This window comes from Sinocyclocheilus anshuiensis, unplaced genomic scaffold (assembly GCF_001515605.1).
Source record: "Sinocyclocheilus anshuiensis isolate Anshui unplaced genomic scaffold, SAMN03320099.WGS_v1.1 scaffold888, whole genome shotgun sequence".
In the NCBI taxonomy this organism is placed as follows: Eukaryota; Metazoa; Chordata; class Actinopteri; order Cypriniformes; family Cyprinidae; genus Sinocyclocheilus; species Sinocyclocheilus anshuiensis.
This window is the reverse complement of record NW_015549648.1, coordinates 745,574-771,338: the sequence shown is the minus strand read 5'-3', so window position 1 is coordinate 771,338 and position 25,765 is coordinate 745,574. Positions and strand designations below refer to the sequence as shown.

The following is a 25,765-nucleotide window of genomic DNA, read 5'->3' as shown; positions in this document are numbered from 1 at the left end:
CAGTAAGAAAATCACTACATTCCCACACATCCTCAACCCAAGACATTGCTCGGGAAGCACACATTACACTTAAAATTAGGTATAATTATCTAGGATGATCAATTTTTCTTGTCTATATTTCAGTGTTTCACTGAACAAAATTTCCAGTACAGAAACTGTAATTAAAAGTTTAAAAACACTGCATAGTTTTCGTTTCATAAATAAAATATAGATTAATCAATTAAAGTTATTAAATATATTCAGTCGAGATCAGTGAATGATTTTCTTTTGTTCTTTGATTAACATTAATGACAGGCAGCGTGTTTATTAGGCTGCTGTCTCTTTAACACCGAACGCACGCAGATCTAAAAATACTGTACATGTGTGTTTTCTTTCTCATCTGTTTACGTTCACGTAAGACTAACACGGCTGTGTTTATGATGATATACTGATGTAGTTTTCTGCATATTGGTCGACAAATATGAAAGAAGTCAGTTTCGGCCCGGAACAACCTTTTCTACAGTGGAAATACACGGAACGGTTCGAGAACGGACACAAACCGGGAACCCGTACCGCGACCTGTTTTCTGTGCTCGCGCTTCGTGTGCGCTGCACGCAAACAGGGTGCAAGCTCTTTCCGTTCCTGCACTTAAATTGTTTTTAATCACATTAAAATGCGAACGCAGGAATCGTTAAGCAGAATCGAAATGCACGCGTCTTATCGAATACCCGTTTCTTGGAAATTTGGAACCGGTTCTAAAATGGAACCGGTTTTCGATGCCCAACCCTAGTCAAGACTAAACTGAATCAAAACAAATTGCTGAATTTACAGCCTCAAGGAAAAAAAGCTGCAGTCTGAATTTAATGTGATGAGATAAAAGGATATGTGCCACGAAATAATGGCAAGAAAACACAAGCTAAACTCAGTAACATACAGCTCAACCAGTGTAATCTGATTAAAACAACATAAAAACAATCTGTGTTTATACATCTGTATGTTTATACATGTTCATGTATTTTTTTAAACATGTCTATCTTTTATGTTTATTTATATATTATCAACATGTATTGACAGGTTTTAGGATGGATATACATGTACATGACACAAATATAAAAAAAATGCATATACATAAACATGCATATTTGTATGGCAAGATATATATGTTAATATGAAATTGTTCTGATTTCTAATAGTTTTCATATATATCTTTATTTCATATGATAATATATTTCATATATGGATATTTAATATATATACATATATTTGTGTACGGGATACTCTCTTCTTTTCTACAAGTCATTCTTTCTAAATCTTTCAAAAAAATCGAGTTGTTGCATTTTGAGAAAATGCTATAGATTAAAGATTGTAACGTTTATTAATGACAGGTTGATAGCTTCTCAACAGAAGTTTTATCTTTAAACCACATCTTATCAAATTATAGAAGATTATCGTTCATTTAAACAGATGAAAAACAGTTGATTACTGGTTGAAAGTTCAACGCTCTGGTGACGTACTTCATAGATCCAGATGTGTGCTGTAAGCATTCTGTAAAACTCTTCCCATTAGTAGACAATTGCGAAGGACAGCAGGTATTACAACAAGCTTACTTATCTGTTACTGTTATCTGTAACAGTTACTGTTATCTGTTCAAAATAAATGTGTATTTGTTTTGTTTCTCTCAATCTCTAAAACAGGGTTATTAGTTTGTGTCCTTCATGGATTCAGCATGTTTTGTTTTGTCTGTGGGAACTATGAAACGGAAATACTATGGTTTGTAGTCTTTTTTATTACCTCTGTAAAACTGGGTTTGTTGAATTTACTCAGAGTTTACAGCAAATGGCTTCGTGCTTTTAGGGGGTCGTCATTAATTTGCCTTTTGCTCAACACAACAGACATGAGTAAACCAACTTGAGGAGTCCAAAGAGATCCAATGACGTTTGTGCTAAAAGACTATGTATCCTCATTATATGTTCAGTATAGTGCTCTCAAATGTGTCATATAAATCAGTGTTTATCAGTAGCCTGTTTATAAATGTTGTAAGGATTGAGACTAAATGCAAAGAGTTCTGTAACGAGAGCGAGTTAATGAGAGAGATATGCTATAGGTATGCAGTAGGGGAGCATTTAATCAGAACAGCATTGCTAAAATCCTTGTTGATATTGAGCCAAAAATCCATCTAAATGTGTTTTAATAGCAATGACTGGCTTCAATGAGCAATTACTGTGATTGCCTGCTGTTTCTTTGTGGATTGTCTTAAAGGTTCTTAAATGAGCCTGGAATGATCCTTAATGGTCTTAAGTTAGAGTTGGTAATGCAAACAAAATCCCAGTATTAGACAAAAAGGGAATAAAAGATGTTTATTAAAATAATATAATAAAACTAAAACATCTTTTCTCCAAAAATAAAAATAAATAAATAAAGATTGATGAACATTTCAACTGATGAACATTTGACAGTGTGTTCAAGTTCAAGTTCATTTTATTTGTATAGCACATTTACAACAGCCACCAGGCTGACCAAAGTGCTTTACAGAAGAGCAAGATTATACAAAAACAAATAGGTTTTAGCAATGACTTAAAAACAGACAGAGAAGGGGCCATTCTAATCTCTAAAGGCAGGGTATTCCAAAGTCGTGGTCCTGCCACCGCAAATGCACGCTCCCCTCTACGCTTGAGCCTAACGTGAGGGACTATTGACAAAGCCTGGTCACAGGATCGTAGGCTTCTAGATGCAGTGTAGAGATTAGGTAGTTCAGAGAGGTAGACAGGAGCTAGGTTATGTAGGGATTTATATACAAAGAGGAGAATTTTAAAGTCTATTCTCTGACAAACCAGTGTAGAGATCCAAGAATTGGAGTGATGTGTTCATGTTTACGACATTTTAAAAGAAGTGTGTGGCTCTAAAATGTATGGCCTAAAAATTGGGAATTAATTCCAATCTCAATACTATTATAGTTTTTATTGATATTTAGAATTTATTTGTATTTATTTTTTCATTTAAATTTTGAGTTAAAGTGTTAGTCATTTTGATGATTTTTGTTATTTTTAATGTATGTCTATATAATTTATATAGTCATTTTTTATTTCGTTTTTTTGTTTAGTTATTTTAATACGTAAAGCTAAACTAAATAAAAATGAGAAATGCTGCCTTTTCAGGTAACTTAACATTGTTAACATTGATTTTATTTATGGTTTTAGTCTTAGTTTTAGTTAACTATAACAACCCTGTCCCAATCTCATGATATTCAAGAATGCAATTTGCTCTTCCAGGTTGATATGTTAAAAAATGTCAAACATCAGGACCCAACTATACATATATATATACGGTTTCCCAGATGTTTTGCATAGCTCTCACTGTGCATTGGTGAACACTCTTAACCACAAAATTTCTATGGTATGCAGTCAGCCAATATCTTTGAGTATTTGCGGTCCCAGAATCCCCAGACTGTAAGGTTTAGCTCTTAAGTGTGTATGAATGTTTGGCAGCAAACCCTGTGGTAAACCACCGTATAAAATACATTAATTATTACATTTAACCTTGTGATACCTGCTGTTTGGTATTGCAAAAGTTATTTGTTTTAACCCTTGTGTGTGTGTGGAAGGTGTTTTGACCTCATAGAAGGTGAATTAGAGTCATCTATTCCTATCTGTGGACATCAGATGAGCTGTGGAGGATAATACTGTCAACAGGTGGAGGAAAACAGAAAACGATCCCGTCCTGTGTGGTAGAATAATTGTCCAGTATATTTAGTAACTTTGCTATGCTGACAGATTGTCAGCTGTTGTCTGTCTAAGGTTTATTCTGACTGTTTTTTGGACACTCAGTTCAAGATATTTTAAGCCTATCGAAGGCATGTGAAATGTATGAAAGTTCTTATTTCTTGTTCATCATGGGCATAATAATGGCTCATTTTCGAACTTGCACTGTTAGTCAAAGATTTGGATACTTGATTGAATCTTCAGTAATCTTGAAAATTACCTTTTCTTCTGATCTCATGGCATAAATACTTTTGTAGACATATAAATTGTGCCTACACATACATTTCTTTAAGATCTTAATATATACACTGACACAAAAATACTGACTAAAAATGACAACTTGCAGTTTAGTAAGCGAGTCAGATGTTGATTCGCTAACCGATATGATTTAGTTCAGTTAAAACTGCAGTCTGTAACTTTTTTGGTTAAAAATGATCCAAAATAAATTTTTGGGAAAGTACAAAACCAACCAGTATTCAACACTATCTCCTTACCTTAGCCCGATTCCCAACAGTAAGCTTGTAACAATGTTTTCTAATTTGAGTGGTACTGGTAGGTTTTCGTGGGAAATAAAAGCACGCCGATGTTCGTCTTTGCGTTATTCATTACGTTGCGTCTGTAAACATAAAGAAGGAGTCCTGGCTAGGCTAAATCGCATGTGAGGATGCTGCAGGTGGTGGATCATTAATAGCCCTTCTCTCAGCAGCTGGAATAATTAAACTTATCATTTTGATGGTGGAGGTCCATACGACAATTATCTGACAGCTGGAGATTCACCCGTAGTCACCAGTAGTTTACAGGTAACGCTAATACACACTATATACACATAGTCACGCAATGCTGATGTTGTTAACGTTAACATTTTGAGAACAAAGTATAAAAACAATAATGGTTTGATGTGATATGAGCTAAGCAATCGTTAGATTTAATCACCATTGGTAGCGCAATGCATTGTAATACTTTTTTTTCCCTCAGTTGGTCAGAACAAAAGTGGCAGATATGTTACTTATTCGTTCAGATGACATTTTCCAGTGAAAATTCTTATTTGGATAGATTTGGATACTTTCAACATGTAGAATCTGTGATTCCGAAGTACAGTGAATATCCACACTGGTGCGGTGAGTGACAGCCACACATACTCCTCAAAACATTAGATTCATCTGCGCTGAGGAGCCGTGTCCATGCACAACCCACGTAAAGATGAAAGTTCCACAAATAACTGCAATTGCAGGTTTCAAACAGAGAAGGCAACAAAAAGGCAAAACTTATGAACTGCAGCTTTAAAGGGGTCATATGATGCGATTTCAATTTTTCCTTTCTCTTTGAAGTGTTACAAGCTCTTGGTGCATAAAGAAGATCTGTAAAGTTGCAAAGACTAAAGTCTCAAATCCAAAGAGATATTCTTTATAAAAGTTAAAAGAGTCAACCACGCCTACCTAAAACGGCTCGTTCTAACACACCCCCACATGTCTATGTCATGATGTGGGAAGATTTGCATAATGCCGCTCAAATGTTCACGCAAAGAAAGAAGGCGTAACTTTTATTCTCGCTGTAGTATTGTTGCTGCCACCATGTCGTGAAGGCGCTGTGTGTTTCGTTGTGAAAGCAAAACTACTTTGTTTGGCCTTCCAAAAGAGGACAATATCCGCTTCGTCATGCCTAGAGCTGATCTGTGCTGGTCGCTGAGGAAATACATCAACTTCGTGCTGTGGACGAAGCGCTGTGTCACATGTGGTTGCCGCAAGCCCGCCGTCCGCTCCTTCGTCGAATCTGCCGGCCGCTCCGTTCTCAAGCCCGCCGTGTGTGACGCTGTGATAATGTGTTTTTTGAACCTTAAACCGTATAAACACATTTCATTACACCAAATACACAAAATAATGTTCTTTTTAGCAACATCATATGACCACTTTAAGGATTCAAATGATTCAAACCAGTAGCTCGTCCTTATGGACCAATTATTAGCAAACAATAGTCTTGAGGTGCGTCCCAAATCGCGTACTTATGCACTATTCTATGACGTTTTGTAGTATAAATAGTGTGGGTAGTGCGTTCACACTGAAAATTCCAAAAAGAAAAAGTACACTTTAAATACCCGGATGATGCACTTAAATAACCGAAAAAATTAAGTGTGGAATGTTGGACACTTTATGCACTCAATTGTCGCAGCTTTAATTACGCACCGTAGGGGGAGGGGCTATCAGACTCCGATTATGAATGACAAATTAACCTTATATAATTTATACTATACATGGTTGAGTACATATTGCATAAGTAGTGCACATAGTGTATGAGTGCATAGTGTATAGTGCGTCATTTGGGACGCAGCTGTGATGTTTTTACATCATTAAACAAAACTGGCTCATAAGAGTCATTTATTTGTGAATCAGACTATATTGCTCACACTGTATGTGTTTGATTCACTAAAAAGAACTGGCTCAAAAGAGTAATTTATTTGTGAGTCGAACAACAATGGTTGTGTTGTATGTGATTATTTCACTAAAAGAAACAGCTCATAAGCATGGCTGTAGCCAGGGTTTGAAAATTAGTGAGGTCTGGGGGTGGGGTTAAGAATTGTGCTATAATAACCCCTGCAAATACAACTCTGTGACGAGTGGGGCGGGGCCGAGAGCCGTGGGAACGGAGCGAGACCGGTGGAGTAATTGATAATGAGCGACACCTGCACCACTCACCGGTCTCGAGTCCCACGGAGGAGCTCCGGAAGGATAAAACGCTCCGTTCCCACGGCTCTCGGCCCCGCCCCACTCGTCACAAACTCATTATACACTAAACACTTCTTTTAAAGTGTTTAGTGTATAATGAGTTGTATCTCTTTTAAGACAGACATTTAGATGTTTGTGAAAGATGTTTTCTCTGTTTTGGAGGGATGAACACTGTTAAATTATACCACATTTATTGCATCAAAATTTGTTAATATTTTACTATAGGTTAGGGGTGGATAATTTTATCAGTTGTTTATTAATCATGCAACAATATTTATTACTGTTATAGTTTTCATTAATAATCTTTGCTATATAGATGATAACTTTGTCTAGTGCTCTTATGAATGTTCTTAGCATGACTTTGTGAAAATTTAACTACTATAAGCCTACTGAATGAAAATAGCATAGACTTCTTCATGGCTAGTGCTTGATTTCATTTCATTCTGTAACCTACTTGTTCTACAGATCTGTGTACTAGTGTTAAAGGGGTCATATGATGCAATTTAATTTTTTCCTTTCTCTTTGGAGTGTTACAAGCAATTATGTCCCCACTGGATGCAACAAATGCCTCGTTTGTAATGGGTTTTCATGTTTTTGTGTCGTTGCTCCGGCCGGACCAGGCATCAACACAGTATGGTGAGGGGCGTAACATTTCCGTCTCACGCTTGAGGTATTCGGCCAATCACAACGCACTGGATAACTGGCCAATCAGAGCACACCTCGCTTTTTCAGACCGATGAGCTTTGTAAAAATCGACGCGTTTCAGAAGGCGGGGCATAGAGGAGAAACAATAATGTACAGTATGCGGAAAATAATGCGTTTTTTTTTACTTTAAACCGCATAAACACATTTCATTACACCAAATACACAAAATAATGTTCTTTTTAGCAGCATCTTATGACCCCTTTAAATGCTACTGTTTTTGACAGCGTTTATAACGTTTCTGACAGATAAAATCATGATATGTTTTTGCGTTTGCCTTACCGAATGTGGTATCCTGTCAGCAATAACCTATCCGTGGCCTTTTTTTATTGCTGTCAGTTTAAGTGCCGGCGATGCAGTGTTGCCAGGTATTGCTATAAAAACTGAAAAATAAATAAAGCGAAATTATTTAAAATCTTTGCAAATAAGATAAGATAAAGATATTGCTGACCCTAAATTGCCTATTTTTCTAAAGTGTCAAATTAAGTGGAAAAGACAAGTCCAAAAATGATTATAATAGCTGGATCTGGCAACACGGAGGCTGTGCCCGCACCCTCACTCACAACTCTCTCACTCAACTCAACTCACTCCACTCCGGCAGCGTCTGGCAGCAATCGTTTTAATACCATGGACGCTAAACATTCTTGCAAACTGTCTAAACTTAATTATACATGCATACATTCATATGAGGAGTTTTAAACAGCAAATTAGTCATTAAAGAGAACAAATTTTATTTTTGAACATGAAAAATGTACAGGAGGTCCGGACCTCGGTGACCTCATAGCTGGCTACGGGCCTGCTCGTAAGAGTCAAAGTTTGTGAAACAGACTACTCTGGTCGTACGTTATTACTGACTAGACGAATCGGCTCATAGGAATCCTTTGTTCATGAATCAAGCTACACTGGTCATGCTGTATATTTTTGATTCGCTAAAAGAAACTGGCTCAAGAGAGTTGTTTGTTTGTGAATCAGACCATATTTGTCTCACTGTATGTTTGTTTATACGTGCGAAGACAACTCAACAGAAAGACAATTTTTTGTAGTACACACACAGTCTTTTCACAGCACACAGACTGCAAAAATCACATTAATTCAGGTAAATATTATAGTAAACCAAAAGAGTAGCACTTATGTGTTTAAGTGAGAACTGATCCAGTCCTTCTTACAGGTGCCCATGTGATAAAATATTGAAAACGTCATTGTGCTTTTTTTTGTAATAAAATATGATTTATTTTTGACTTGCATTGTATTTTGCACAATATATTTTGATTGTGTATAATATTAAATTGTTTGTATGGTGTTAGGTATTTTCATAAAATAAAACTTTTCAAAAGTGGATTTATAGTCTTCTGATGGTGACATTGGGGATGATGGTGTTTATAATATGTCTCACATGTCAGCATTGAGCACATACCCTCAGGGCCTCCTGCAGGCCTCGCTGGACAATTAGACCAACGCAACACCCGCTCCCATTCCCCCACACCCCTCCTGAACCCAATATCCCGCTGTCCTCACCCCCTCTCTGCTCTTTAAGGACCAGACCTCCATCAGCGCACAGGCTGTATCAGATGACCTCATTACCCTGGCCTCTCCTCTAAGGATTCAGCTACTGCTAACTGTCCATCAGCAGTTCACCATTTACAGCCCCAACTGTGAGACAGCGGTGGGTGATTGCGCAATAGCGCTGAGCAAAACAATAAAACATGATGGTATTCATCCTTTTAGGATGTTTGCTTCTGGTCATTTTAGACTGAGTGGCTCACTTCAAGAAAATGCAAATAGACAGTTTGGAGTTTGGATTCATTAAACAGTTGCACCACTTGCATGTGGTATTTCAGATTAAAATCTTGTGTGTTATTCGATAAGCACCCGCAATCCAGTTTAACCAGGAACTAAATGTACGGTAATCACTGTACATGAGCTCATAATCATTTTAAAGAGTCCTTATTTTAATATTTTCTTTAGATAATCGTGTGCTAAAACAACAATCCATATATATTTGCTTTGAGAGATTCAGCAAGTTCATTCAGTGAAACATCCATTAGACTGTGAGTCTTTTTGAACGAGAGGTTCATTAGAGTCTTTTGTTCATGACTCAAACTACACTGGTGATGCTGTATGTGTTTGATTCACTAAAAGAACAAGTCATTTGTTTGTGAATCAGACTACAAGACTGTGCTGTGTGTTGCTGATTCACTGTAAAGAACCAGTTCATGAAAGTTATTTGTTAATGAATCAGACCAAAGTAAATGCTCTGTGTAGCCATGCACACATTAAATGAGCTCATAATCATTTTAAAAAATCAAATAAGGTATCTGGACTGAATTGATGAAGTGATACTAACAGATGCAAGTAACGTGTGTCTGCATCCTCCACAATATAGCACACATTTGCATATTTTCCTTAGTTTATCAATGTTAAATCAACAAAGGGAATGCATGCAATTCATTCTTAGTGAACTCCTGCTTTGGTGTTTAGTCTCAGGTTGGACAACATTCAAAATCAGGATTTTGCCCATTTCTGAGGCAGTTCAGCATGTCTATGACTAATGTTGCCTCATGTCTTTGAGATTTGGAATAGATGCATTGCTGTTCTTTTAATGAACAAATGACTCTTATGAACTGATTCTTTACAGTGAATCAAAAACATACAGCGCAAACTGTGTAGCCCAATTTACGAACAAATTACTTCAGTTCTTTTTAGTGATTCAACAACATACAGTGAAATCAGTATGATAACTCCATTCAGAAACTAATGATTTATACAAACCTGTTCTTGAATCATTCAAAAAGACAGCCGTTACTGTTTGAATCAGTCAAAAAGGATGTTTCATTAATAAACTTGTGAATCTGATGAAGCTAATATATAGATTGTTCATGTGTTTATGATATATGATTTTATAATAATTATACACATTGCAATGTAATTGATGGACATCCAATTTAAAGTTAAATAAATGTTTAGTTTTTGGTTGTTTACTATATCTGATAAAACAAATAGCATTTGAACTGCAAGTTAGTTATTTTAGTTAATTTTTAATGTTTTATTTGTGTAATTTAACAAGTTAAAAGGTACAATTTACAGCATGAAAATGTATTCTGTATGCAAGAAAATTGGACAGTATAACTGAAATCCACCCAAATGAATCAGAAATGAATCAAAATTAGGAAGTCTACAAACTATTAAAAAAAACATACACACACGCTTTGGCAAACACAATGTGACTTTTCTACAGTCAAGCACAACTCACAATGTCTTCAGAAAAGAAAAGAAATTATAGGCAGACTTATGAATTGTTCAGATTCAACAATGTATTCAGGGTTCATTAGCATGAAAAGTCTGGGTCTCGGACACATGGCAACCACTTGGAAGCTCTTTTGAAAATATGGCACATTAATGAAAGACAGCCAAGCTAAAGCCCAAAAGCCTGTTCAAATCTGCACCAACTGTTTTTTGAGAACTTCCCCTGGCAAGTCAATCCAATTAGACATATCAATGAGTGATTTAAGAATCATTTAAAGTGCCGTATGATTTCATCAGATGCTCATTTAGTTGTTCTGAGGAAATCCGTTCTTGTTTTTACTGATTTAATGAAGACTGCATGTTCTGATGATGAGCTTGTCTGCTCTTTCCGCTGTATTCAATTAAGACGCTGCTTCAATCCACTGATCCGGATCTGTCTGTCACATCTCTCTGTTTTCATGTTTTGCTCACTTTCTGTCAGCTCTTTATGTTTTTTATTTAATGAAGACTGCATGCTCAAATCAGGAAGACGTGACTGTTCTTCCTGCTTTCTTCCATACAAGGAGTCAAGGTTTGGCTGGTTAGCATCAAAGGCTTCTATTATACCTGGAGAAAGTTATCCATTAGCATTCATCTCAATAGCTGCTGAAGGACCCCCCAGAAGTATTTGATTTGATCCTTGTTCAACACTAAGCTGTCACTGGGGCAGCAGCCTTTCAAAAGGTACTAATATTTAGGTACTAAAATGTACACTTCAAGTACTAATATGAATATTTAAAGTACTAATATGCACCTTATAGGGGTAAATAAGGTACAAAGATGTACCTTTTGAAAGGGCACCTCCCCACTAATAGCTTTTGTACTTTTTTTTTCTGAGAGAGAAAGATGCACAAAAAATAGCAACTAAATTCCACTGACCTGTTTTATTTACACTATTTTTTGTTTAAAGCACTTTTTTCTTTTCAGAAAAATTGCAAACACAATCTACCTTAATAAAGCTGCACATATAAATTATATATATATATATATATATATATATATATATATATACACTGTGTGTATATATATATATATATATATTGTGTTGAATCACAAAAATGTAAGATTAAAATAAATACATAATTTAAAATGAAATAAAACACTTACTAAAAATATTTTATTTGTGACTATTAACTGACATCAGAGAACTGTGAACATGTGAATGAGTTCTTAAATGATTGAAATATTAACTTGAAAATCTCACGGGTACTTTAGATAAATATTTTAGGCCAAAGGGGATCGGCTGACAAAAAAAGTTTTGTAATCCCTGGCTTAACAGTAAAAAAAACATTAATTAAAGGCAATGCTGTATGTCTAATTGCTCAGTACCACAAAATAACTCTGTTTAATGATCTTAATTAGCTTACAAGCTCATGTATTTTCATTTTTTTCATGCGTGCAATTTAAGGCTATGAAGAAAACCACACACACATACATTGATAGCATGCAGGCTCACACACATTTACACATTGAGAAGAAAGACAAGCACTAACTTTTTTTAACAGGAGCTGAAAGATTCTTACTCAGGCAGAGGTCCAGGGCGGCCCATGCTACTGCAACCTGAAAGTTATAAAAGCACTCCTCCTGCCAAATGGGATTTTAGAGGTTACGCTGAAAGTTTACGACAGAACACTTCACTCGACTGCGGTTAGGGAACGACAGGATAGATCGATACTTAATTGTAAACGGCCTCAAAAGCGGTGAGGAAAAATCAGAGTTCTGTTAGTCTTTAAAGTGTATATCAAGGGAGCACAAATGACTTAAATAATTCAGGAACGAAAGTATCACTGTAAACCGTGTCTAAATAAATTTTCTCTGTGTTTATCTTTAAATAATTCAAAAGATCTAATAACACCATTTATCTCCAGGCTGTATCATTGGATTTTAAAATATGCTATTCATTCATTTAAATAAGGACCGTTTAATTAGGTTTGATGGTTTGAATGTTACAGACAGATGTGACTACCACAGTCATGTTTCAGATCAGTTTGGGTTTTGGTCCACTGAAAAAATCCCAAACATGTAGACATATGAGAAATGGTGAATACAACCAAATTTTACATTTTCTATAGAAAATATGAGCAGTACTTTCCTGTGTAAATTTTTTCCCCAGATTCTAGGGTGCTATGAATGGTTTACAGGGTTTTGCTATGCAGTTGCTAGGATGTTCTGAGTGGTTTTTAGGTGATTGCTTACTGCTTACTAAGTCAAACGTTTCTATAATATTTTCAGGTCTCTCCATTCTTGTAAGAGTCCGTTCTCACAAAATGTATTTTCCATTGTATTTTGCATTGCTTTTCTTAGTGCTATCAAACGGTTAAAGGGATAGTTCACCCAAAAATTAAAATTCTGTCATTATTTACTCACCCTCATGTCGTTCTAAACCCGTAAGACCTTCGTTCATCTTCGGAACACAAATTAAGATATTTTTGATGGAATCTGAGAGCTGTCTGACCCTCCCATAGACAGCAAGGGTCCTTACACGATCAAGGTCCAGAAATGTAGCAAGGACATCGGTAAAATAAACCATGTGACATCAGGGGTTCAACCGTAATTTTACGAAGCTACGAGAATACTTAGAGCGAAAAAAATAATAAAATAACGACTTTATTCAACAATTCGTCTCCTCCCCCTGTAGCGCCATTTTGGAGAGTATCCACTGAACGTAAATTGCGTATGCTGTTCTGTGTCAGCTGTGCAACGCAGATACGCTGTTTACATCGTTTACGCTTTGATTTGAATGAAAACAACGTATCCCACGTGGCGCAGCTGACACAAAACAGCATACGCAATTTACGTTCAGTGGATACTCTCCAAAATGGCGCTACAGGGTGACGTGGAGGAGACTAATTGTTGAATAAAGATGTCACATGCCTGATGTCACATGGATAATTTTACCGATGTCCTTGCTATGTTTCTGGACCTTGATGATTAATCGCATCCAAAATAAGTTTTTGTTTACATAATATGTGTGTGCTGTGTATATTTATTATACATATATAAATACACACACATTCAATATATATTTTGAAAATATTTACATGTATATATTTATATTAATATAATTTATATTATATATAAATCTATTTAATATATAAACATGACATATTTTTCTGACATATTTACATGCATGTGTGTGTACAGTATTTATATATACATAATAAATATATGCAGCACACAAACATATATTACGTAAACAAAAACTTTTATTTTGGATGCGATTAATCGCGATTAATCATTTGACAGCACTAGTTTTTCTATGTAAACGTGCTAGATGGACATGTTTGACCGTTTTGCGTATTTTGCAGGATTTTGCAGCATTTTCCACAAGACAGCGTTCTAAAAACTTCTAAAAGCATTTTTTAAAGCTTTTCAAATTTTAAAAAGTTAAACTTCTAAGAAATGCATCTGGCTCACTGACATGCTTAAATGTTTAGCATAAATTTGTAGCATAAACAATTTTTTTTAATTGACTTTTTTTTTTATTAAGTTATCAAGACCATTTGATTAAGTTATTACAATTTCATACACAGTATTAAGTATCAAAATAATGTTTGTAACTTAAAATATTTCATTAAATAAATAAATCAGAAGATTTATCTTGCAACCATGCATTTAATTAAGTTAATAGCTAGGTCTCCTGAATAAGTGTATTTTTATGATTAATATTTTAGTAATATTTTAGTGATAAATATTAATGCCAAACAATATGAAAATATATATATATTGTTGTTTTTGGACATATTGCCAAGGTGTGTGTATGTGTGGATAGAAGTCTGTAAAATACATTTTTATACATTTCATCATCCACCAAATGAAAAGCTTGATAAAATATTTAAAATTGTATTATCTGGCACAAATTTTAATATCTGGCACAAGTCCTACATCTAGACCAGTGTTTCTCAACCCTGGTCCTGAGCGCCCCCCAACACTGCACATTTTGTATGTCTCCCTTATCTGACACACCCATTTCTGGTCGTGGAGTTTCTTTTAATGAGCTAATGAGTTGACTCAGGTGTGTTTGATTAGGGAGACACACAAAATGTGCAGTGCTGAGGGGCGCTCAGGACCAGGGTTGAGAAACACTGATCTAGACGATCAAGTCCACGTCGCTAAAATGCAAGCAGTTATCAGATTTCCCAGTCGGTATGAAGCTGCCCAGCCTTGTCAAGGGAACAAAATTTGGGTTCAGTATTGAATTCATACGGGATAGGATCCGTATGTGGTCAAATGCCAAACAGCTGTAGGAACTGCAATTTAAATTCAGAGTAAATAAGTTCAGATATTTTAAACAGGATTTGAGGTAATGGCGCGAGAACAGCTCCCTGCAATTTAGACAGGTGTCTGTCTGTCTGTCTGTGTGTCTGTGTGTCTGTGTGTGTGTGTGTGTTGGATGAGAGTGATATCAGAGACATGCAAGTGAAGTTCAGTGGCATGTTTGATGTGTTATGTTCATTAAAAGCCAGTAATATGTTCTCAAACTTCACGCTGTGACAGCAGATTGAGAAAGAGTGAGCCAGGATAGCGCTTGAATTTTTTCATATCAACATCAGGGACATTTTAGACTGCATATTAAAAGGCAGCTTGCACTTGGAACTTTTTTTAAATTAACATGTCAACAGAACGTAATAGATTTATTAAATGTAGTGATAAATACCAATATAAACAATATGAAAAAAATATATTGTGGTTCTTTGCCATTTCACCAAGTCCTAGTCTAATCAAGAAAGCTTACTTGAGAAAGTTAGAAGTGCACATTGCAGTAGCATGCAGCTGTATACAGATGCAGATCTGAGATCAGGTTCAAGGTGGGAGTTCAAGGAGAATCCATTGTGTGAAGGTGGTAAGCCGCTCAAAGCAACTGATGCACACAAGCGTAAAGTGTTAACCGTTTTTCACGCTCTCCCTCGTTAAATTTAATGGCAACTTTCCATGTCACCTGTAACTCTCAATAATGAAATTTAACACAATATAATCACTTCCATTCCCCCACCCGCGCCTCTCGTTCCCATGCAAAACCTTGGCGCACTGGAATTTAGTGACCTACAGTAAGAGCGCTGTGTCAGACTCCACACGGAGGAATACAATTCTGGAATGCGGCCCACACATGGTCACAAATCTGATCAAATTAAATCATTTTTAACAAATGCCAGTAATGAAACCTTTCTATATGAGGTTTCATCATGGTGTATGAGGCTAAGCTACCCAATCCACTGCACAAGAGTGTTGTACAAAATTAATTTCCCATGCTGTCTTTGTTGGGTCTGAAAAAGAGACATGCTTTAATAAATTCGCCGCATTATCAGCCTTGAACTCCAGGGACAGTAAAGGTCATCAGGCACATGAGGGTTAGCAGAGCCTTCTATTTTAGTTAATACTGCAAGCTATGCTGAGAGACTGTTTGAGATGCCACACTGCAAATCTCCCCCGTACCAAAGACAAATCATACTCCTTGTACAGTACTAGCCTGCAGACAAAAATGGCGAGATATATTGAGATAATATTGTTTGTTCACTATTATTTGTTGAGCCCAAGTGACGTAAACATACAGTTACAGGCAATAAAACATCACAAGCAATTTTCTAATCTAAATCAACTGATCAGTGCTGTAAAAAAGTTGGATAAAGGTGCATTTGTTAATTTTTAAGGACAAAATATAATTAAAATATTTAATTGTAAAAATTATTTATTTTATTTTATTTCATTTTACTTTACTTGCAGTATGAGCCTTGAAATTGGCTTGTGTTTTCATTAAGCCAGAATGTGAAATTAAATCATATTTCTACATGTTCATTTGGATGAAGCACATTTTTACAATATATTTACTTTAATCACTGTCACTTTAATGTCACTCATGTTATTGTACATGATTCATACATACATAATTTCCCACTGAATATTGTTTTTAATTCAAAATATGTCACATTAAAGAAGTTAAATGCATTTGAAGCGGTTTCAAATTGTTTTTAAACCATAAATTTGAGCACACCGCCTGCCCCAGTGAACCGATAGCTAGAAATGTTTTATAAGCGGTTGGGGTCGGTACAGTTGAAGTATTTAGACTCCACCAACAGGCCTGTGAGCTGTTTATTTTTCAGAGGGAAGAATGCAAAGAGTGTGGTTTTACAAAGCAAACTTTAATAAGATGGCTGTTGAAAGACAAGTAAAGGTGAACGTTTTGAGAGGCCTGTCGTGCCACCCACACAGAGACTGGGGTCAACATCCTTTGCTCCTCTTAACCTGCTGACTACTGCCAGAACATAAGTGCTCAATATCATCAGTAATATAAAAGATGGCTTAACATTAAATGATAGTGGGTCGTGGCCTAAAAATGCAAGACAGGAGAAAACAAGACTATATGCCAATAAAAAATTCATAAATATTAATTATATTCATAAATAAAGAAATTAATTAATTAAAAGTTTGAAACTGACATGAAATAATTGTCAGAATATTTTTAATCACAATCTTAATCACAAAAAAAAGACTATTTAAAAAAAAAATCTTTAAACAAAAGTTTGCATATGTGATTTTGTTGAATACCATAGGCTACATACAGTATGTGATACATCAGGCGTTTTGCCTTTTATAGTACAATATAGAATCTGGAGCTCATATTCAAGTAGAAAAAAACTTTTTTTTTTTTTTGCAAATTGAGAAAAAATATGCAATTTCATGCAGTTGCTGATATTTATATGGCCAAAAAATACTGATAGCTTGTAATATAAATCAATGAGATCTTTATAACAGACTACTTACATAAAAAAGCATATAAACAACAGTTCCTCAAAATCCTGATATATCTTATATATGATACTTACATTTAAACATGATTTTTCTAAACATGATTTAAACATGACTGTTCATCTTGAAATATTTCTAACAATATAGAAGTTATTATGTTTACTTTATAAAAATCACACAGTGAAAATACTAGTGTCGCCACTTGACATTCAGTGCAAAATGAGTCCTGCAGCAAAACCAGCACTGCTTTCTATAGCAGTTCTACACAGATGTGCATGTGCGCATTCATAACTGCATACCACTAAACAAGTGTGAGTATGTGTACGTGTGTAATAGAAGGAAAGTCCTAATTCCTAGTTGAATGTCCCATCTCTTTTGCACAGCCGTGGGCAGCATATCTAATTGCACCACTTCCTAGTGAGATATTACACATATGCACATGCCCTGGCCGGATATTTTAAGCCGGACCTTTTGGAGGGATGAAAGTAAATACAGTGCTGAGTCCATCAGATCCCACTGCCACACCCAAAACCCTCTCTGATTTCTGAGCGCTGCTAAAAACCCATCCAGATTAAGCCTTTCTAACAACTTTTGTATGTTAATACCACTTACAGTCATTAACAAGCCGGAGATGAATTATTCACTGGTGTTTAATATTGTAATCTCTAGCAGGCGAAATATGAAACGCTGTATTTCACTGTTGTTTCAAATGAGACGAGCCCAATACTTTCAGCTGTGCTTTGATGCGCCTGATAGAACTGTGTAACTATGGGTAAATGGCTACTGTATGATATCCTGGCCACTCTTTCAGTCCACTTAAGACTTTGACTATGCAAAGCCAGGTCAGAGTTCACCAAACTTGAACTTTCATTTGCAACGGAATGCAAAATGTCTATGAATGAGTGTATTTCCAGTCTCCCATATACGCATGCAAATGTGAATTGACATCAAGGAAGCACAAAGTCTAGTAGTTGCATTTTTTGATTGAAAAGGTTGTTTGACTAACATGCAAAGTGACCAATCAAAGTTTTAGTTTTAGTGGATCACTTTTATCAGCTGTTTGGAGTCTCATTCTGACGGCATCTATTCACTGCACAAGATCCATTGGTGCAAAATGCTAAATTTCCCCAAAGCTGATGAAGAAACAAACTCATTTACATCTTGGATGACCTGAGGGTGCATACATTTTCAGCAAATTGTCATTTTTGGGTGAACGATTCCTTTGATTAATGAGCTCCATGGGAATCAAACCCTCAGTCCTGGTATATCAGTAGCATTCTCTGCTGTTTGAGCTACATAATGCTGTGAAGCATCATTTAGATACCAGCCAGCAAATCAGATTTGAGGTTGCCAGATCAAGAAATTGCTAGCCATTTTTCTGTGCAGCATGCATCAGATTTTCAGCAGGTGGTCCATGAGCATGACTTTTGAGGCTGAGACTAGGCAAAACATGGAATGCATTTATATTTATGCATTTGGCAGATGCTTTTATCCAAAGCCATTTATATTGCATTTAATGAACACATTTTATCAATTCATGCATTCCCTGCGAACTGAACCCATGATCTTGGCATTCCTAATGCAATGCTGTACTGTTTGAGCTACAGGTTCACTATACACAACTAACAGGACACAGATAATCCTAGTCCATTTACACAAAGTATTAGTGTGTTAAAAAATGAATCAATTAATCAGCATTTCTTCAAGTGAAATAGGCATAAGACAAAGAGACCCCTGGCTTCAGTCAATCACTACAAAACACACACCACACCTACAGCTCAGATGTTTCCTGAATAGACTTGAGCATGTTGCACGGTGACGACTTTCAAAAAAGGGTGACGAAAGACAATACATCCTTAGGGCAATGAATGTAGGAAAGGGGAGAAATGCATCCCTGACCTTGTCCAACCTTTCCCAGGACTAAATAGAGTGAAGGAGAACATGCAAGCCTGAAAAATGAGACAGGGAGTTAAAGACCTTTCGTGCTTTCATTTGAGAGTTACAGCTTGTTGTCAAACAGGGCCTGGTGTTTGGTGGAAATGGGTGATAACAGACGGGGAATCGTTTAGCATGCAAGGACAACCATCTCAGTCGACAGGTAATTAGGGAGAACTCACTCTGCCGTGGAAATGAATAGAGGAAGTAGAAATGAAAGAAGCTATGTGTTTAAGGAGAAAGACATGACAGGGACCTTCTACAACTCCTGCAAGTGCATTTCTACAGTTTTGAAAAACTTTAAAAAGTAAAAAAAACATCACAATTGTGGTTAGCACGGTCAATTCTTTCCAATTTTAAAAATTCAACTCTTCAAGGGTGTGTTCAATAATAGTAAAAAATAATAATTAATCAATTAATTACATTAAAATTAATTCTCTCCATTTTCTAAATCTTTTTTTTTATTTTTATTAAAAGGCTTTCGCAATCAATAATAATGGTAAAAGCCCTAAAATAATAATAATAATAATGTATGGGTTTATTTTATTTATTTTTTTTCAAATCTTATTTTTAATGTATGGGTTGTCAAAGCCTTACACAATAAAAAAAATGTCATATAATAATATATAAAAACAATCTCTATAATAATAATAATAACAATAATAAGATATGGGTTCTTTAACTTATAGCAGAATGAAACGTAATAAGAATAATAAACAATAAAATAAGGTTGAAAAAAGGGTGAAAAAAATTATAGAAGTTTAAAGAAATTGTTTTCTCAAATTTTATTCTGTTTCCCACACAGCAATTGTATGGCTTCAGAAGACAGAAAAACGTATTTTATCATACTTTTATGGTGTTTTGGATCCTTTTTGAAGCTTAAAAGCATAATTAATTGCAACTGCATTGGAAAAAAAATAAAATCAACTTTTGTGCTCAATGGAACAAATAAAGTAATTCAGGTTTTAAAGAGCAGGTCATATGGTATTTTAAAGTGTCCAAATATTGTGTTGGAGTGCCCTACAACAGGTTTAAATGCATCTAAGGTCAGAAAACATTGTAATTTTCTCAGAATATACATTTAATATTAGAAATGTAAATCATTTGCCAATGATTTAGAAACGATTCGTTCCAAGCAAGTTCGGAGCAAACCCCTCCCTTCCATAAGCCTACTCTGCTCTGATTGGTCAGCTGGCCAAGCCTGCTGTGATTGGCACAGAAAGGAGTCCTTGAGCAAGTTAGCGAGCGCTACCATTGACAAAGCACCTTTGCATAAAACAATAATATAGTGCTCCAATCCGTTCTTATAATAATGACATAAAATACAAAACACTTATGCAAGCGAATGCCCACAGCTAAAGTTTAGCTGCTAAACTGTAAACACTTAAAAAATAATGGTGGATACGTTAGCCGAGTGCTAACGTGACTAAGTTATCATGCACTTTTTTGATTAACAACTTTGCAGATTGTTTTCATTTAAGTATAGCTACGTTATAAACTGCAAAAGAGCTATTTTTCAAAAACCCATATGACCTGCTCTTTAAACTATTCCTCTCATCAGTGTCCTTCCAAGCAGCTCCTGTAGGAGGCGACACTATAACCTGCCCAGTGGCGAGAGCTTTGAGCTCATGTCTGTTGTGGAGACAGAAATACTTCTCCCTCTGATCCTGCCTGCCAGGACCGCTCAAAACGCTTCAGGTTTCAAGTGGCAACCATTGCTTCTAAAATGAAAGGGTCTCACCTTACAGTTCGGTGCCTCTGTTGAGCCATCTGCGGCACTAGTACCCACACAAACAAACAGAAATACACACTCACACAGACGCATACTTGAGGCCCCTTCACACACACACTCACGCTCAGAACCTATAAACAGATGCTTATGACCTCCCTCTTGTCCTGCGACATCAATGTCTCCCCTCAGATGTGATACATCCCCGGCATACATTTATGGAAACACTGGATTTTCTAGGCACCATGACTCGATGTAAAGAGTGATTGTGAAAAAGAAGGACAGCAGTTCCTCGAAGTTTCTCAATGCACCCAAACTCAAGTTATCACCAACCCCATGTTTAACAACCACATTTTGTGACAGAGGAGCCCAAAAAAAACTCTCCGCAACCACCAATTCATCAATATACAACAGCTGCACGTTTTCTTCTTCCCTCTGTATTTATAATCACAATTGGAAATGAACAGAGCTGTGTAAAGTGAACTATAATCATGGCGATTTGTAATTGCCTTAAGAAACCCTGCATGCAACAAACGCTTATTCAAATTTTTAGGGCTGGTTGACGTCCCGACTCCAGTCAGCCAATATTATCACTAAATAAACTCAAAGCATGAAAGGCTAATTATATGACTTCTAAACAGACATTAAACATTTAAGGTATCTTTAAAAGAATGATATGAGAGACATGAAACTACAACAGCTATGTAGGAAATCAACTGACTTTACAGTTAAGCATCTTTATCCAAAAATATTTATTAGGAAAATGCTTAAATTGAGCAATCAGAATCTAATCTGATCGACAAATCTCAGAAACCTGCACTTTCAGTTCTCTACTCTATCCATCTACAACTGATTTACCCTCCTCTCATCCACATCACAGCTTTGCAATCAGTGTTCAAGAACAAGACATAGATGAATTTATCACAGTTTCTATCAGGTTTCATCCCACGTTTTGGAACTGAACAGTCTGTTATGAGAGCAGATTCATGGACATACCTGGAGGACAGTTGCAGTCTTGTGTCACGTCTCTCGCCACACGCAACTTTGGCATCGCTTCATTCACCCTCTGAAATATGATAAACAACATGGAGAAAATTAATGATTCAAATTTTGGGTAGAGGTCAAAGGTCAAATTTTAAGAATCAGTCATTAATAAACCCATCCTGATTAAGCAGTAATCTGAATATTGAAGAGACACCAGAAGTGTCAATGGTGGTCATGGTTCTACATGGTTGCAGAGGAAAAAAGGTGTGAATTTGCCATTACCGCTTAGTTAAAAAGGTTTATAAAAACACTGGCAAACAACATAGTATGATTACACTAATAGTATTGTATTACATAGTACCCTACTGATTATTCTGCTGCATTCTTTTATTAAGATGTTACACGTTTGTAATTTATGTTGATTTTACACAATTTACTATATTACAACATAAATGTGTTATATATATATATATATATACACACACTGTATATATATATTGCAATAAATACTGTAATTCTTGACATATGAAGGGGAAAGAATATATAGCACATTCACTTTAGTTTATTTTAATTAATACACCACAATGAGAAGAATTATCTTTAGTAAAAGAATTGACCAATAAAATCAAAATAAATTAAGCATGTTTATTAATTTAAAAATCACTTATCACATAAACGCACCTGTTGCTGCACATGCAGAATTATAAGCTATATAAATATATAATCCTTTATGATAGATAGATAGATAGATAGATAGATAGATAGATATGTTTTCAGCTTTCATACTATTTTGGTTAAAAAAATGTGTGAATTTGCCCTTACTACTTAGTTAAACAGCTTTCAAACTCACTGTCAACAAAGAGCAGGCTATGCGTTGATTAATGGGATTAATTATAACCAGCGGGAAATTAATCAGAGCCTAAATTAAATTGGATAACATACTACAGAAACACGTGAAACATATGATGTTGCAGCTTTCCTTTATGAAGAATTAAAATGCTTGCCTCCTGTAAGAGTGTTTCAAGGGATTTCCGCAGTTCCTGTGGAACAGAGACGTCCTTGGATGCTTCTTGACAGATGTCCGTCATCTTTATCTCCAGCTCGCGCAGCCTGCTCTCCATCTGATGCGTTTTGAAAGTCATGAGAAAACACACCGCTATTGAACTCAGCGATAACACTAAACACACTATGGTTGGAAAAGACACTAAATAGCGCTGATAAAGCGGTTTCGCAGCATTCTGTTTGCTTTCTATATTTCCGTCCGCAGATTGAGCCATGCTGTTAAAAGTCTCCAGTTAGTTTCCGATAGTTAGATGACTTTTAGTATTGATCAGATCTTAATCGATGAGGTGTGGCTGTCAGACTGAGCAGCGCGGAGCAGCACACGGTGCTTTGAACAGCATGAGTGTGTCCCAAAACCTAGAATGCTGACTACCTAGTGAACAGCGTTTTTGTCTGTCGTAGACGCGTGTCGATTCATAGATTCTCAAATTGCCAAAATGTTGCGCGCGCCTGTGACGTTTACGAATACTGTCTAGGTAGGGCGCTCTTTAGGTATTGAGCCACACACATTCCTTTGACATTCAGCGCGGTGTGTGTGTGTGTGTAACGACCGGCGGAGAGCGTCCAAAAGCAGCTGTGAACAATCTATGAGAGATTTTCTCTATTTCAGGTTGTTTTCTCCACACGCAGAATCAGTGTGAGAATTAGTCTGTACAATATTTAGTGGAGTGACATTTTAAAATTAATTTCTTTTAGATTTTACGGATGCATTCTGTTCGTCTTGCGCCCGTAGTACAGCTGTCCAAACTGTCCAGATATATACACGTATAATCGACAAATAATGCCAGTATTAATGTATGTCTATGCTTCATCCGATGACGATAACGAAAAATGATTAAAGGGGTCATATGATGCTTTTTTAAAGATCATTATTTTGTGTATTTGGTGTAACAGAATATGTTGACATGCTTTATTGTTAAAAAAAACACAACATATATACATACATATATATATACATATACACACGCATATGCATATAATACATGTAAAATATAAACCAAACTATCCCTAAACCACGTTTAGACTGTCCCCCGTCGACAATACTTCATAAACCCATATTCCTATAAGCAGAAATACATTTTGCATGTGAAAATTAAGTTGTGATCTACCGCCCCCTATTGCCCACTTGAGAACATTACACCTGCATGAGACAAACAATACTGATCATGAACCGATTTTATTTAAAAATCAAGGAAAAACTGAAAAGACATCAAATACGAATTACAATTATCACTACGTTTATATTGATAATGCTAACAAATCTATGACAATTATCGTACATGTTTAATACCCTAAAACCTTGCCCCTTCACAGTTACACATTATTCTGTCATGTGATGCCGATAACACAAGCACAAATCAATGAAGAACTCAAGAGCAATAGGTCACATACCCTAAACTGGAAAAACAAGCACAATAAATATAAACAAGAAGAGGGCAGTGTATGATCTATACAGAGGACTGATACAGTCAACTGAAACGGCCTCTCTCAGAGAGGAACAATAGCAAAAATCAAGAGAATCCATCACTTATTTCTTGGTCTTCCTCATCGAGACGAAAAAAGGGTGTGGTGATGGCTTCATCCAGGGTGATCCGCTTCGTGACGTCATATTCCAGCATCCTCTCTATGAGATCAAACAGCTGTACATGGTCAGAGCTACTGGAGGCCATGTATTGCTGCAAGAAAATTAAAAAGTCATATTTCATAAGTTGTGTGTTTCTAGATGTCTTGAAGGGATAGTTCACCCAAAAATGAAAATTCTGTCATTAACTACTCACCCTCGTGTCATTTCAAACCTGTGAGACCTTCGTTCATCTTCGGAACACAAATTAAGATATTTTTGATGGAATCTGAGAGCTGTCTGACCCTGCATAAACAGCAATACAACTGAAATGTTGTAGCAAGACGTAGCAAGGAGATCGGTAAAATAATCCATGTGACATCAGGGGTTCAACCGTAATTGATAAACACAGAACAGCATACGCTGTTTACGTCCAGCTGATACTCTCCAAAATGGCGCTACAGGGTGACGCGGAGGAGACGAAATCAGACCTGCCAACCTTGGAAATTTTTTTGTGAGTACCATCAGCGTGGCGGGCATGGGGGACTGGGGGGTTTGACGGGGACGGGGGTGTAGTGGGAGTAAACAGTTTACTGTTTTCCGTAACTGTTTAGTTCATTTTTGCTATTTAGTTTTTTTTTTTAATGCTATTTAAAAAAGAAAAAGAAAAAAAAAAAACTCCAGTACACTTTAATTAAAATTCCAGTACACTTCTGTATAGGGCTGGGCGATATGAGCAAAAATTAGTATCTCTGTATTTTTTGGCTGCAAGCATGTATATTATGTGCAAAAAAAGGGTTAAAATCACATTACATTGTAACATTGTAACATTACAATCTAAAAACAAAAATAATCCTTTTAAAGCAGAAGTTAAAGTTACTAAACTAAAAATGAAAATAATAAAAAGCACAGACTAATTGAGTATAAAGGCTATTTTGATTACCCCATTACACTTTACAGTTAGTGCTATCATACAAATACACTTACTGGTAGGTTTAAAATTCTACATATGTCACATTTATTGTCCAACTACAAATATTTCAGCAAAATGTATATTTTAGTCAGAGCTATTGCGCTCCTATTTCATGCTCCCTCTGATTGGTGCACGTGCGCACGGCGGCGCTCGTTTTAAATGAAGTCTGTGAAGTTTAGCGGAGAGCACCGCAAAGCAGAAGGCTCATGCAGTTCTGACAGCAAAATGGAAATATTTCCATGGCTTTTTTAACATTTACAGATGGAGAATATACCTGTGAAATGTAAGTTATGCATTAAGGAAAACAGCACATCTCAAACACATTAAACAGTGCGT

At 36.0% G+C, this 25,765-nt stretch overlaps 2 protein-coding genes across 3 annotated transcripts in view; both read right to left on the bottom strand.

The window, feature by feature from the left end:
• Positions 1-23,427, bottom strand: part of LOC107660183 (collagen alpha-1(XXIII) chain-like) — a 142,852-nt gene extending 119,425 nt beyond the window's left edge. Inside the window, exons 1-2 of the mRNA XM_016449433.1 lie at positions 22,838-23,427; positions 21,846-21,915 (exon numbers count right to left, since the gene is read on the bottom strand). Of these exons, the coding sequence (XP_016304919.1) occupies positions 21,846-21,915; positions 22,838-23,110 (343 nt within the window). The 5' untranslated portion in view covers positions 23,111-23,427. The remainder of the gene's footprint in view (positions 1-21,845; positions 21,916-22,837) is intronic.
• Positions 23,428-24,053: 626 nt separating this feature from the next.
• Positions 24,054-25,765, bottom strand: part of LOC107660182 (dual specificity protein kinase CLK4-like) — a 23,045-nt gene continuing 21,333 nt past the window's right edge. For both annotated transcript variants that reach the window (XM_016449431.1, XM_016449432.1), the window contains exon 13: positions 24,054-24,571. In XM_016449431.1, coding sequence (XP_016304917.1) covers positions 24,407-24,571 — 165 coding nt within the window. In that variant the 3' untranslated portion in view covers positions 24,054-24,406. The remainder of the gene's footprint in view (positions 24,572-25,765) is intronic.